Source organism: Perissodus microlepis, chromosome 13 (genome assembly GCF_051167445.1).
Source record: "Perissodus microlepis isolate ML-2025 ecotype Zambia chromosome 13, ASM5116744v1, whole genome shotgun sequence".
In the NCBI taxonomy this organism is placed as follows: domain Eukaryota; kingdom Metazoa; phylum Chordata; class Actinopteri; order Cichliformes; family Cichlidae; genus Perissodus; species Perissodus microlepis.
In genome coordinates this window covers 1530743-1543083 of record NC_140473.1, presented here as the reverse complement: position 1 = coordinate 1543083, position 12341 = coordinate 1530743, and the positions used below count along the sequence as shown (strand labels likewise).

The 12341-nt window shown below is 42.6% G+C and overlaps 1 protein-coding gene across 1 annotated transcript; it reads right to left on the bottom strand.

The window, feature by feature from the left end:
• Window positions 1-2626: 2626 nt before the first annotated feature.
• prph2b (peripherin 2b (retinal degeneration, slow)) lies at window positions 2627-7896 on the bottom strand. The gene is made up of 3 exons (XM_084949407.1): window positions 7040-7896; window positions 5101-5347; window positions 2627-3514 (listed from the first exon to the last, which is right to left on the bottom strand). The coding sequence occupies exons 1-3, from the start codon at window positions 7618-7620 to the stop codon at window positions 3314-3316; spliced, it is 1029 nt and encodes a 342-aa protein (XP_084805533.1). The 5' UTR covers window positions 7621-7896; the 3' UTR covers window positions 2627-3313.
• Window positions 7897-12341: the final 4445 nt, after the last annotated feature.

Sequence of the window (12341 nt, the reverse complement as noted above, 5' to 3'; positions counted from 1 at the left end):
GCTTACCTCCCCTCTGATGTGGACATCGGGTCAGTTGGAGACGCAGTCGAAAGATTGCAGCAGTCCCAGATCAGATGTCCACACTGGAACTCTTTCCCATGTTGCTGTCTGTGTTTATTGTGCTATGGTGTGTTGATATCTGTGCATTCCTGTATTATCCTTCTGTGTTACACATTTCGATGTTGTTTTCCTCGCTACCTAGCCTGACCTGTCTCCCCAATGTGATGTTTGTGTATTGTATGTACGGTCAGCAAGGTCTGTCATCTCGGTTGTGGGCAAAAGACCTGCAACTGACAAATAAAGGCTATCTCATCATCATCTTTTATTTGTGGTTGCTGTTCTTTAAACACACAGCTGCAGCTGAAAAGCTGCAGCTGTGTGCACATCACCAGCAACAACAACCCTCAGACCGGACCCAGTTCTTCCTTTTATGCAGGTGAGGTGTGATTGCGGATGCCGTTCAGGTGTGTTCACCTCGCTGCAGCCGTGCTACTGACCACGCCCCGCCACAAACGTGTAAAACAGAAACTTCTGTTTTAACCAAAACTAATCTTCAGGTCTTCACATCAGACCTGGTTCTGAATCCGTTCTCTCCACTTTAGCATATTTCATTCATGTTGAACTCCTTTATTGTCTCTCATTAATGTTCGTTTTTACACTTTTGTACGAAGTCTCCATTTTTTTCTGTTTCTCTAATCATGCTCCGACTGAGGCACTGTACTTTTGAACAGAGTTAGCATCACCTGTATTCTCGTTAACCTCCCATTGGGTAAAAGCATTGCGTGCTGCATTAAAAGGATCAAAGTTTAAATCGCTTCCTCAGCTTTGCTTTAATCTCTAACCTCTGAGTGGATCCTCATCTTCCCCAGTTCTCGACCGTCAGCTGACCCTCCTGTTCTTCAGTAGCTGGTAATATTGGTCCAACACGATAAACATTAGTTACAACCAGTCTGTGGCAAAGGTACTGGTGTGCAGGTTTTCAGGTTTTGGTTACACCATGCACTGACCAATGTACATTTTAAAAAGGCGGAAGATTCGAGGCAGAGTCCAGTCCATTTACACTGTCTGCAGTCACCTAGTGCGGGGTAGGTTTGTGTTCGTATTGCTTCACGATGTCTACAGTGTCCTTTAAAGGACTTGGACTTGGCTCCATCTCTGGACCCCCCAGGTTCCTCTCTGCGTCATGGTCACTGTCTTTGACCTTTAGCTGATATAAACAGAGTTAATCTCCCTGTGAGCTGATTAACCATTTATCTGCTCAGGTGAGGTAATGAACTGCACATGTCACACAATGATGTATAACACTGGAAAAATACTGCAAGAAACTCCCCCCAAAAAACTATAAAAGAAAACTGTAAAAATATCACAATAAAAGCGATGGTACTAGTGATAAGACCAAAAAAGTAAAACAAAACACTGTAATAACATCCCAAGGAACTTTAAATGACATTTTTTTTATAAAGCACAATAAATACTGCAAGAAAAACACCAAAAAAACCTGTAAAAATATACTGCTAAAGATAGCTTGGAAAGAAAAGCTTCTTCAGTTGAACAGAAGAAGCTTCTCGGATGAGAGGTGAAACGTTTTCAAGCAACTTAAAGAAGTCCAGACGCTTTTCTTTCCAAGCTCCTTAGACTACGATGGCCTGGATGACTGAGAACCTTCACAGACATACTGCTAAAGATGTACTTACAAAAATGTAATGTGAATTTAATATAAGCTGTAAAACACTAAAGTATTTCACACCTGAACACCTAAGACAGCACAATAAAGACCAAAGCTGAAGGTTTTCTCACAGTAGTTATAGATATCTAATAATATATGAATATATTTTTATGTTACGTGTTCCAAAGCTCTGTTTGATAAAAGATGAGTCAGACAGCTTGGTTTCAGTCACAATCTCTTTATAGGTTTTATCATACACAGCAGAGAACTAGAAGCTCCAACCAACCCCCAACAACTGACTGAAGACATCACTCTCTCCAAAGAAACAGAAACATATGGTGCTCTATGCAGTGGACTTGGCTTTAACTACAAATCTGAGAGCAGATTTCTCTCCGACGTCATTTCCTGTCCCTTAAATGATCACAGGTTTCAGACCTTACAGAGAAAGAAAGAAATAAAGGAAACACCTCATAACCAATCACACGATCGCCACAGCCCATTTTTCAACCTGAATTCAGTCTGCCGGGTGTTCTTTCTGGACATGTCACCCACACCTGCAGGAATAACCCATCTGTGACGGCATGTGTTGGACGCAGCTTTGCTCCATTCGTTGTGCGGTTTGAAATCACACTGGAGCACTTCGTCAGTGAGGGATATTAAATTTTTTAAACTGCAGAGACAGTCAGTGCTGTTAACTCACCTGCTCAGTGCATAATGAACAGGCCCAAGCAGAAACACACTTCATTTGTGTTAAGGTGAAGCATTCGGTAGCCATTTATCAACAAAGACGTGATAAGATGTTGACATTTTAAAAAAAAGAAAAATAACGACCACATCAAACTGACAAATGATCATTTTTATACCTGTAGTTTATGTGTTTAGCTCTGTATACACCTGTGCACACCGGCCTTTATAATAATGTAAGATGTGCCGTTTCTGTTAGTCCTACATCAGTTACATTAACTTTACACCTGTATATACACCTGCATGTTTCGTATACAGGCAATAAGTACAGCTGTGTGAACACCATCTGAGCCTCTGTACTGACAGGAGTTTAATACAGGTGTTATGCTGCTGTGTATGAACCTCTGTCATTGCTGCCTGCTCTCACAGATGGCAGCACTGGTACGTTGTGTGCTGCTTAGTGGTTTGTTCTCTCATGTTAAAGTCTCCAGTGATTGCTGGAGAAAGCCAGCAGAAATGACACACATTCAAACATCTGGATGTAAGAAACAATAACTAGGTTGATCTTTATACACTAATGATGACGTCGATGGATCCGTGCTGTCTTGGCTGTGTGCTCCCTGCTGGACAAACACGGACCTGCAACACTCAGACACATTGGTGGGAATAGACTCACTGGGACCCGATGCTGTCTGATGGTCTAACCGCCGCCTGATAGGAACTGCTACTCTGAGAGGGGTGATGATGTTTTAATTACAGGAGCACGTTCCTCTTTTTTAAAAATAAACTCTGTTTAACATATTTACAGAAAATATCGACATTCACAGGAACTTCAAATGTTCACATTAATGTGCATGTGTGGCTTATATACAGTTCTTTTCTCCCTCTTATGGGGGGAGAGATGGCATTTGAGGGGGGGTGAAGAGAAGGGGAGACCTCAGTCCTCTGTGGTGGGTTTGGCTATCAGGTGTTGACCTCTGGAGCATCTCCGCCTTCCACCTGGTTGGTCCTCCCAAGGGTCTTCAATTTGGTGAGCAGATCGCTGAACGTCTCCTTGACGCCCTTCTCGAGCAGCCAGCCCTCACTCTCACACTCGGGGTTCTCCGGCTCTGCCATCGTCTCAAGCGCTGTGCTCAAGTACTTCAGCCCTGCCATGTCCACAGACTGACATAGACACACAGCTCACATTTAGGGCAAATCCAGGAAAAACCCATCCAGCCAAGTACATGTAATATTTTATGACCTCATCATTTTAAGGTGAATCTCTGGTTCTGACTGAGTTTTAAATCCCTACAGTCCCCCCAGAGAACATTGTGGTGACAGGAATGTTGTTTGTGGTCATTTTTAGTTGGTATTAGTAGTTTTGTTTTGTGCTCATTTAACTGACTGTCAAAAGAAATGTGAAATTTTCTGTTAGAAGGCTTCAATACAATTTTGGGCCCTTTTATTTTCTTTAGCAGCACCCTAACGACAATTACACATTATTGTTTGCTTTGTTCAGAGAACAGCGTGAGAGCCTCCGAGTGGCAAATGGCAATATCATGAGCATACAGTCACACTCTGCTTTATTAAGATTATAGACCGAATTGCAAACTACAGAGATCTTGGTACTGAACCCTGAGGCTCGCCCTTTAAACTGAGGAAAAACTGAGTTCAGGATGTTGTTTTTTTAACTTAAGCCTTTCAGGTCAAACATGTTGTTTTGACCCAGATTCCAACTCACTTCTCCCTCTCAGGAAGTGTCCCTCATCCTTATTTTCCCAGAATGCAACCTGCTGTTTCTGTGGACAGATTAACCCCCCAGGAATAGCTCCTTATCCTCAGTGAGCCTGACCACCACTTAATGTGACATTTCACCAGATGATCCACCTCAGGTCATGAGTCACGTATGAGCACAACAGAAATCACACAGTCGCAGCCACAACAGAAACAGTCATGCAGAGAATGTGTGCATTTTCATGATGCAGTTGGAGTCACACAGAGAATTTAAACAAAAACGGCTTTTCTAAATGGTGTGTGCCGTGTCGTGATACAGCAGCCGCTCAGGAACATCAGCACTAATGCTAATCCCACACTAATCAGTTATTCTGTTAACCTGCTCACTCCGCTGAATTTACTGCAGGGGCGCTGCTGCAATGATCTCGTTCTAAATCACAAGATTAGGAAGAGAACTTAGCCTGGATTCACCCGAGAGAGAAAGTCAAAGACTTAAGCCTGTTCACTTTGAACAAATGAGTTAAAAACAGCACCAAACACACATTCACTGATTTTTTTTCCCATTGCTTTTTCAAACAAAGCACCCGGCTTTAGAACAGCCACATGCCCGGTTTCTCCTGTACAATGTGAAGCTTTCATTAGAGCAGAAGGTAAATAAAGTGAAACTAACAAATCTGAGATGCATTGACAAGTTTGACATTAAAACAACAGAAGATATGCTTAGGTTAGGTTTCAGCCTTTCATTGGCTGCTTATTGAAATAATTTGTCAGACTAGATTGGATATGTTAGATGAGCAGAAGAGCAGCTGGAAACTGCTAATAAACTGTAGAGCAACGCTTTTTACTTCTGGGTCTCACGCGCCATGACAGCTTCTGAGACATTTGCAGATGGAGTATATCACAGGACCAGGCTAGCTGTTTCCATTCAATTTTAGTCGTTATGTTGCAGCTTCAGATTTTCTAAGCTGAACATCTGAATCAAAGAGATGTCTGTTTGGCTGATTGGCTGCGGTGGAATGTGGGTGGGGTCTTACCTCCAGGATGATGGCAAAGAGGACAAAAACACCAATGCTGCTCATCAGGCTGCTGTAATAGGAGAAGAGGGCCTCAAGGCAGCCCCGGGTCCAGATGTTGAGCTCCTCTGTGCGGTGGTCATAGTCGTAATGGGCAGAGTTATTGGTCAGGTGGTGCTGGATGCAGGGCCGGGGGGACCCAGGGTTACAGCAGCTGAATGGGACGCTGTCCATCAGATACTTCCCCTCCACGTTACTGAGGACTCGGCTGCAGGCCAAACACAGGTCAGAGGTCAAACATAGCCAGCCTGGGGACTGAGGAGAGATTAGCGACGACCCCCCCATTGCTCTGGAAATGGGTTAGTTAAATCTATGCTGAAATGGATGAATGGTTGCAGCACAGGTGACTCAAGACAAAAGTAAGCTAATAGGAACTATACGTTACTACAGAGACTAAACCAAAGATCAATAAAATACTGCAAGAAGTCGACCAATTTTCCTGAGTTCCTGAACTTTCAGAGAGGGCCACCCTATGAGCAAGAACCATGTGGAGGTGAAACACTCACTGGCCACTGTGGAGGAAGGCCTCCATAACAGTTATAATGTTTGCAGGGCTGTTTGCATGGAAAGTAAGAATTTCAAAAGAATCATAACTGACCAGAACATCAGAGCCATAACTGAGAGGACCGTCAGCATACAGCTGCACTCTGCTTTAATAAGATTATTCACTGTGATGGAAAACTGTTGAGGACCAGGCACTGAATGCTGCAGAGGAAATGTCTCTTATGGCAGCCTTCAGCTCAATTTAAGTGGAAGTAAAGCCACGCAAATGTTTCATGACGACAGTGAAACTCACTACAGTCTGCACCTCTGGATGATTTATCTGCTCTCCAAATCTGAAAACTGGTTTGCCCTTTTGGAGGAAGGTCATTAAGAAGAAAATAAACTCTCCCTTTTCCTGTCAGGTTTAAACTTGTTAGATTATCTTGGAGGGTGATGTCAAATTTAACCAATATGTTAAAAATATTGGTAAATTTGTCTATGGATGGTACTACCAGATGTGATCAAATGATCTGATAAAACTCATCATTAAACGTTGCAGTTTTAGACTCAAAGTGAGAAAAGTAGAGTACAAAATAGTACATTAGACGTTTTAGTCAATCGGAAACCTTCGTATGGCAAGAGCATACAATATAATTTATATCCCACAAGTCAACTCAGCAGAGACACTGATGGAGAATAAGACGGCTTCGTTCAAATATGAAGAACAGCAACATGTAAAGTTTTCACTTTGTCAGATGCAGTATGTTATTTAACTTGTTAATTGGTACAAGCTGTGGGTAGGGCTTTAAGTTGGATCAATTATATTAGAGAGAGAAAATAATCTCTTTTAAACACATTAGAACAGAAAACAAAATAGTCACAGGTTTGCCACTATTTCAGAGCTGCAGCCAATCAGACGTGTTCATTTCTGATCAGAAGCTATGTTTCTTTAATGTCTGCTTTGCTGTGTTTAAGGATCAAGTGACAGATTAGAGTCTCAGAGGAGACGCCCCGCACAAAGCTCCTAAACGTTGACTTTTACCTCCTTAAGACCTCTCTTATCCTCTGCTGAGCCCTATGTTTAATTCATCTGAGAAACTAATGAATAAAACCTGAGACATTTAATTCAGAAATATCTGAGGTGCTCAGTTCAACGAGGAGCTGCTGATCAGACTTGCGTCGTGATCACAGAGGCACTTTTCCTGAGGCTGCTGCTTTGTTAAAAATTGATGAGTTTGATTAAAATATAGAGGAATATTCAGATGGACAATTTCTATAGAATAATTATGGATTCATCTAATAGAATCAGGTGCCAGCTCTATGTGTAAATTATTAAACAGCAGATACATTATCCAACAACATCGATAACTTTTCAATAATGGCTCCATGTGACCGGCCACCCCGCTCAGATACTCACTCTTTGACCACATCGTTGCTCATATCCAGGTAGCGGTTGCTGATCCACTGAACCTCAAACCAATCCCTGAAATTGTTGTTCCCGCAGCAGTGGAACTCGATCTGCGTCATGTCCAGCGTCCTCTTCATGAAGCAGCGCCCTGGCGTGTCCGTGTCCTTGTAAAACCGGATGGCGTAAGTCAGGCCCTCGGCCAGTGTCAGGTATACGGAGAACTGCATAAGGAAGCAGAGCAGCGACACGAGTACCAGCAACACGTTGAAGCCGCAGCACAGCAGCAAATATGTCTTCAACATCGGCTTCCACTTGGAGAACTTGATGGGATCCAGAGAGTCATGGCACACCTTCCCTCCGAAGGCATTAAGGCCGCAAGCCAGCAATCCCACCAGGATCAGCAGGTTGGGCACCAGGTGGCTCTCATTGTTGTCCATCATCTCACTTCTCTTCCGCAGCTCAATCTTGAAGAAGATGCCGAGGCTGAAGATGAGGATCCCTGCGATGACTGAAAACCAGTAGAGCATCCATAGACCCTGAGCCAGCTTGACCCGCTTCTGCAGGTTGAACTTCACCGGCATGAAAGGCATTTTAGCAACTCTGAGAATTCAAACAGACACTGAGGGTCAGGATTCAATAAGAAGCAGCTGCAGTTCAGACTGAGATTCAGAGCTTTACTCGTGAAAAAACAACATCTACTGGTTTCAGGCCCATAATGCTGAGCTGCAAGGGGGGACAGTCCATGTTACTGAGGGAGCAGAGGAGTCCACCATCAAACACTGCACAATATTCACACAGACCAAGTGAGTATTTCCTGCAGGATGTATGGCGGTGGGAATGCGAGCGTGCAGCAGCTCGTCATCCTAAAGCCTCCTGAGCTCATTATCAGCAGATCAGCGGCTGCCTCTAATCCCTCCTCTAACTCCTAATTGGTTTGATGTTAAGCAGCTGCTTCCTCCTCACTGTCACATGCTTCACTGAGCAGAGTTCACCTGCCTCACCTCAGGGCAGGGTAGTCTCACTAAGCAGTCCAACAAACCTCCTGTGAGCAGGAGCCTGAACTCTGTTTAGTGAGAAAACTTGGATCTCCGTGGTAAAAGATGCTGTGCACATGCACTGAGCAGGTTACATTTGAGAGAACTTGAAAACCCAGAGACCCAGGGGAGCTCACTGTGCAGGTACACAGAGAGTTAGGCCATCTCACGGTCCTGGTGTTTTGTAGAGATCCCAAAGCAGAGACCGAATACAACAGAGCACTTCCCGATCTGAAGTCAGGCAGTGATTTTACTAGTTTTTAAACTATCAAGGCTTACCAGTCAGACTGTTTATCTAGACTCCACTCCTTCGTGTGATGTCCACGATGCTCTCATACCTGCAGAAGTGAATGCTGAAGGCTGAGGATGCATTTGCAAAGTATTGTAAAGAGAAACCATCAAACACAGCACAGCTGTCTCTCTGAGTGACCGCTACAATGATCACTTTAAACACTGCACAATTCCCTGATAATGATAGTAAACTAAAATTGCTTCATGACTGGAGATACTGGAGAATTCATGAGTGTGCCTGTGTTATAATTGCATTACACATCCCTCAGTATTTGTGTGGTGGGCACATTATTATTTTGTTTAGTGTGAAAAATTAAAAAGATGTGGTAACAGTTACAGTCCAGTCATTGTGATCAAGCACACAGGGTAAAATATGTCATAACCTACCAACAGGATCCAGGGAGTGTGAACAAGCGTTGCAGTGGAGTCAGCTGGTGTAATGCTGGTGCATGTATCATATACAGAGATTCCTTATACACAGCTGCTCGACAAGTTTGGGGCTAATCTCATTTGTTGTTTGGTTCACAAAATACAGCTTCTTAACATATGCAATGGTATCTCCACAAGTTGATTCTGTTCATCTGGACGTAGCATTTTGTGGGAGAAACGTTTTGTCACTCATCCAAGTGACTTCTTCAGTCTCAGCTGACTGCAGGTTTCCCCAAATCTTATAGACAGTAAATTATGCAAATTCTGGTCATGAGAATTTGCATAATTATGATTAAGGAACTGACCTCCCAGTCCATTGTTCCTTCAGTGGGCTGGCTTCAGTCATGCAAATTTACTGTTTCTAAGATTTGGGGAAACCTGCAGTCAGCTGAGACTGAAGAAGTCACTTGGATGAGTGACGAAAACGTTTCTCCCACAAAATGCTACGTCCAGATGAACAGAATCAACTTTTGGAGATAACAGCAACAAAAATAAAAGATAACGGAACATAATACACCCACTTAGAGCCACTTACAAGTGTGACTGAAGAAAAACTTTTAGTAGTAATTCAAAGACAGAAAAGAAAAATAGCAGACTTCTGTCAGCGACCTACAATTTTGTAACCAAAAAAATAAAAATAAAAGAAATCAAAAAGTCTTCCCAGAATTACTTGGCAGACTAACCACCATGCCAAATCTCTTGATGCACTCTCAATCATCCAGGGAAGGAAATCCCAAAAGTTGATTCTGTTCATCTGGACGTTTGGAGAAACGTTTCATCATCATCAGGTGACTTCTTCAGTCTCAGCTGACTGCAGGTTTCCAACCTTATAAACAGGACATTTGCATAATGACGAAAACTAGCACCACTGACTAACAATGGCCTGTGAGGTCAGTTTATCAAGATTAATATGCAAACTGTGATGACCATTGATCAACAACCACTGATCAATCACCAATGATCCTATAACTCTGAAAGTTTTTGGCTTCGATCCTCATCCCATTGGTAGGCAGCTCTGAACACCACATCCAGAACACCTTGGATTTTGTTGAGAAGGTGAGAGATGTCGTTATGGAGGCAGATGAAACCATGGTTTCGTACGATGTTACATCTCTCTTCACTTGCATCCCAGTCATGGAAGCATTAGAGGTGGCTTGGCACTTTCGTGGATAAAATCATATCTCTCAGGAACTTTTGTCTTACGTTGGGTTTGGCCTTATCCTCTCTGGTCCCTCTGCCATGGGGGGTACCGCAGGGATCTATTCTTGGGCCATTATTGTTTTCATTGTATCTCTTGCACTGGGTGCGATCTTCAGAAACACAATTTCATTTCATCTATATGCTGATGATTGCCAGCTTTCAGTCACTCTCATAGCTCCTCCATAGGACATGCTGAATCGTCTTAGTGATGTTAAATCAGGGATCACTCAAAATCTTTTAAATTTTAATGAACATAAAACAGAAGCAATTTTATTTGGTCCCAGTCGTTCCTCTGGTACCCCAGATGTTGACTTTGCTGCTCTGACCCTCACCTGAAGAGCTCAGTTACTAATCTTGGGATAAAAATCGACTCTGCACTTAGTTTCGATGGCCACGTAAACGGGGTGGTGAAATCTTCATCCTATCACCTCAGCCGTCTGTCGAAGGTCAAGCCTTCTTTCTCAAATGCTCTCAGTCCTGAAAGCACAGCTGAAACTTAGAGACAGAGTGTTCTCTATTGTGTCTCCGAAGCTTTGGATGATCTTCGTCTTCACATCAGGCAGTCTACATCAGTGCTGGTTTTTAAATCCACATTAAAAACGTATTTTCACTCGCTGGCCTTTGACTCGGTGGGTAACTGATAATGTTATTTTATTGTTATCATTATTGTTATTTATTCATCATATTTATTATTCTTACTGTACCTCTTATATTTCTGTTGTGCAGCACTTTAAAAACAGCACATGGCTGACCAAAGTGCTTTATAAATAAACTATGGTATGGTAGTGGAAAAGAGGGCTTTGCTATCCTACCCTGGAACACCACCAAGCCATTGGTTCAGATATGTGGATGACACCTGGGTGAAAATCAAATCTCAGGACGTACCACATTTCACAGATCACATTAACTTGTTGGACTGACACATCAAATTCACCAGGGAGGATATGAAAAGTGGCAGGTTAGTCTTCTTAGACTGAGATTTCCATCAGTAATGGGGGACATCTAAAAGCTGACGTGTACCGTAAACCTACGCATACGGATCAGTATTTAAGGTTTGACTCTCATCATCCACTAGTGCCAAGTTTGGCCCTTCTGGTACAGAGCGCGAGTGTTGTGTGATCTGTTCAGTTTAGTGTTAAGGTGATGGATAAGATGTTGCACAAATGGAAGAAAGCAGTCTTACATATTTGTTTAATATGTGCGTTGAAGGACATGTCCTGGTCAAAAATGACTCCAAGGTTCCTCACAGCGTTACTGGAGGCCAAGGTAATGCCATCCAGAGGAAGAATCTGGTTAGATACCATATTTCTAAGATTTTCAGGGCCGAGTACAATAACCTCAGTTTGATCTGAATTAAGAAGCAGAAAGTTAGCGGCCATCCAGGTCTTTATGTCTTTAAGACATTCCTGCAGTTTAACTCATTGGTGTGTGTTATCTGGCTTCATGGACAGATAGAGCTGGGTGTCATCTGCATAGCAGTGTAAATGTATGCTATGTCTTCTAATGATGCTGCCTAAGGGAAGCATGTATAATGTAAACAGAATTGGTCCTAGCACTGAACCCTGTGGAACTCCATAATTAACCTCAGTGTGTGAAGAGGACTCTTCATTTACATCAACTAATTGGAGTCTGTTAGTTAAAACTGTCAAATTTCTGAGTGAGTTTTTACTAAAAATGAGAAGACTGGGAAAACCTAAAAAAAAAAGAGAAACCCTAAAGACGCCCTGAGTGAGTCTGAGCGGACTTACTTACTAGCGGCATTGGTCAGATTAGGCAAAGCTGAAGGAGCTTTTATGAGCCAACTTAAGAACTGATGTATCAATCACTGACAAGAAAAAAAATAAAAAAATAAAATAGAATAAAATTAAAAATTGTTTCACCTCTAAGTACTGTCATCAACTTCTCAGGTTCCTGACAAGTCGCTGACAATTTGTCGTGTCGCTGACGTCACCTAGCCGTCACCTAGCCGTCACCTAGCCGTCCACAAGAAAGCAACTCAACTGAGTCTGACTGAAGTTTCTGATACAGTAAATCACCTATAAATGAATACACCTCAATATGAGCAATACACACACATTCTTACCTTTTATAGGATTTCCATATTTTCATGTTTATGCTGATGTTTATTTTGCTCAGTGCAATTAAAAGTTGTCAATATAAAAAAAAAACAACAACCAATCTTTGCTTCACTTGAACAAGCTCCACCTCCAGCAGGTGTTTTCTCAGTTTATTGGTTAGCTACTTGTTTACCTCTGCAGTTTTGACCCACCTGGCAGGTGAGAGCAGGCTTACTGGAATGTCTATGTCCTCATAACAGGGTCTCTGCCCCTGAAGTAATGAACTGACAGGAAGTGATG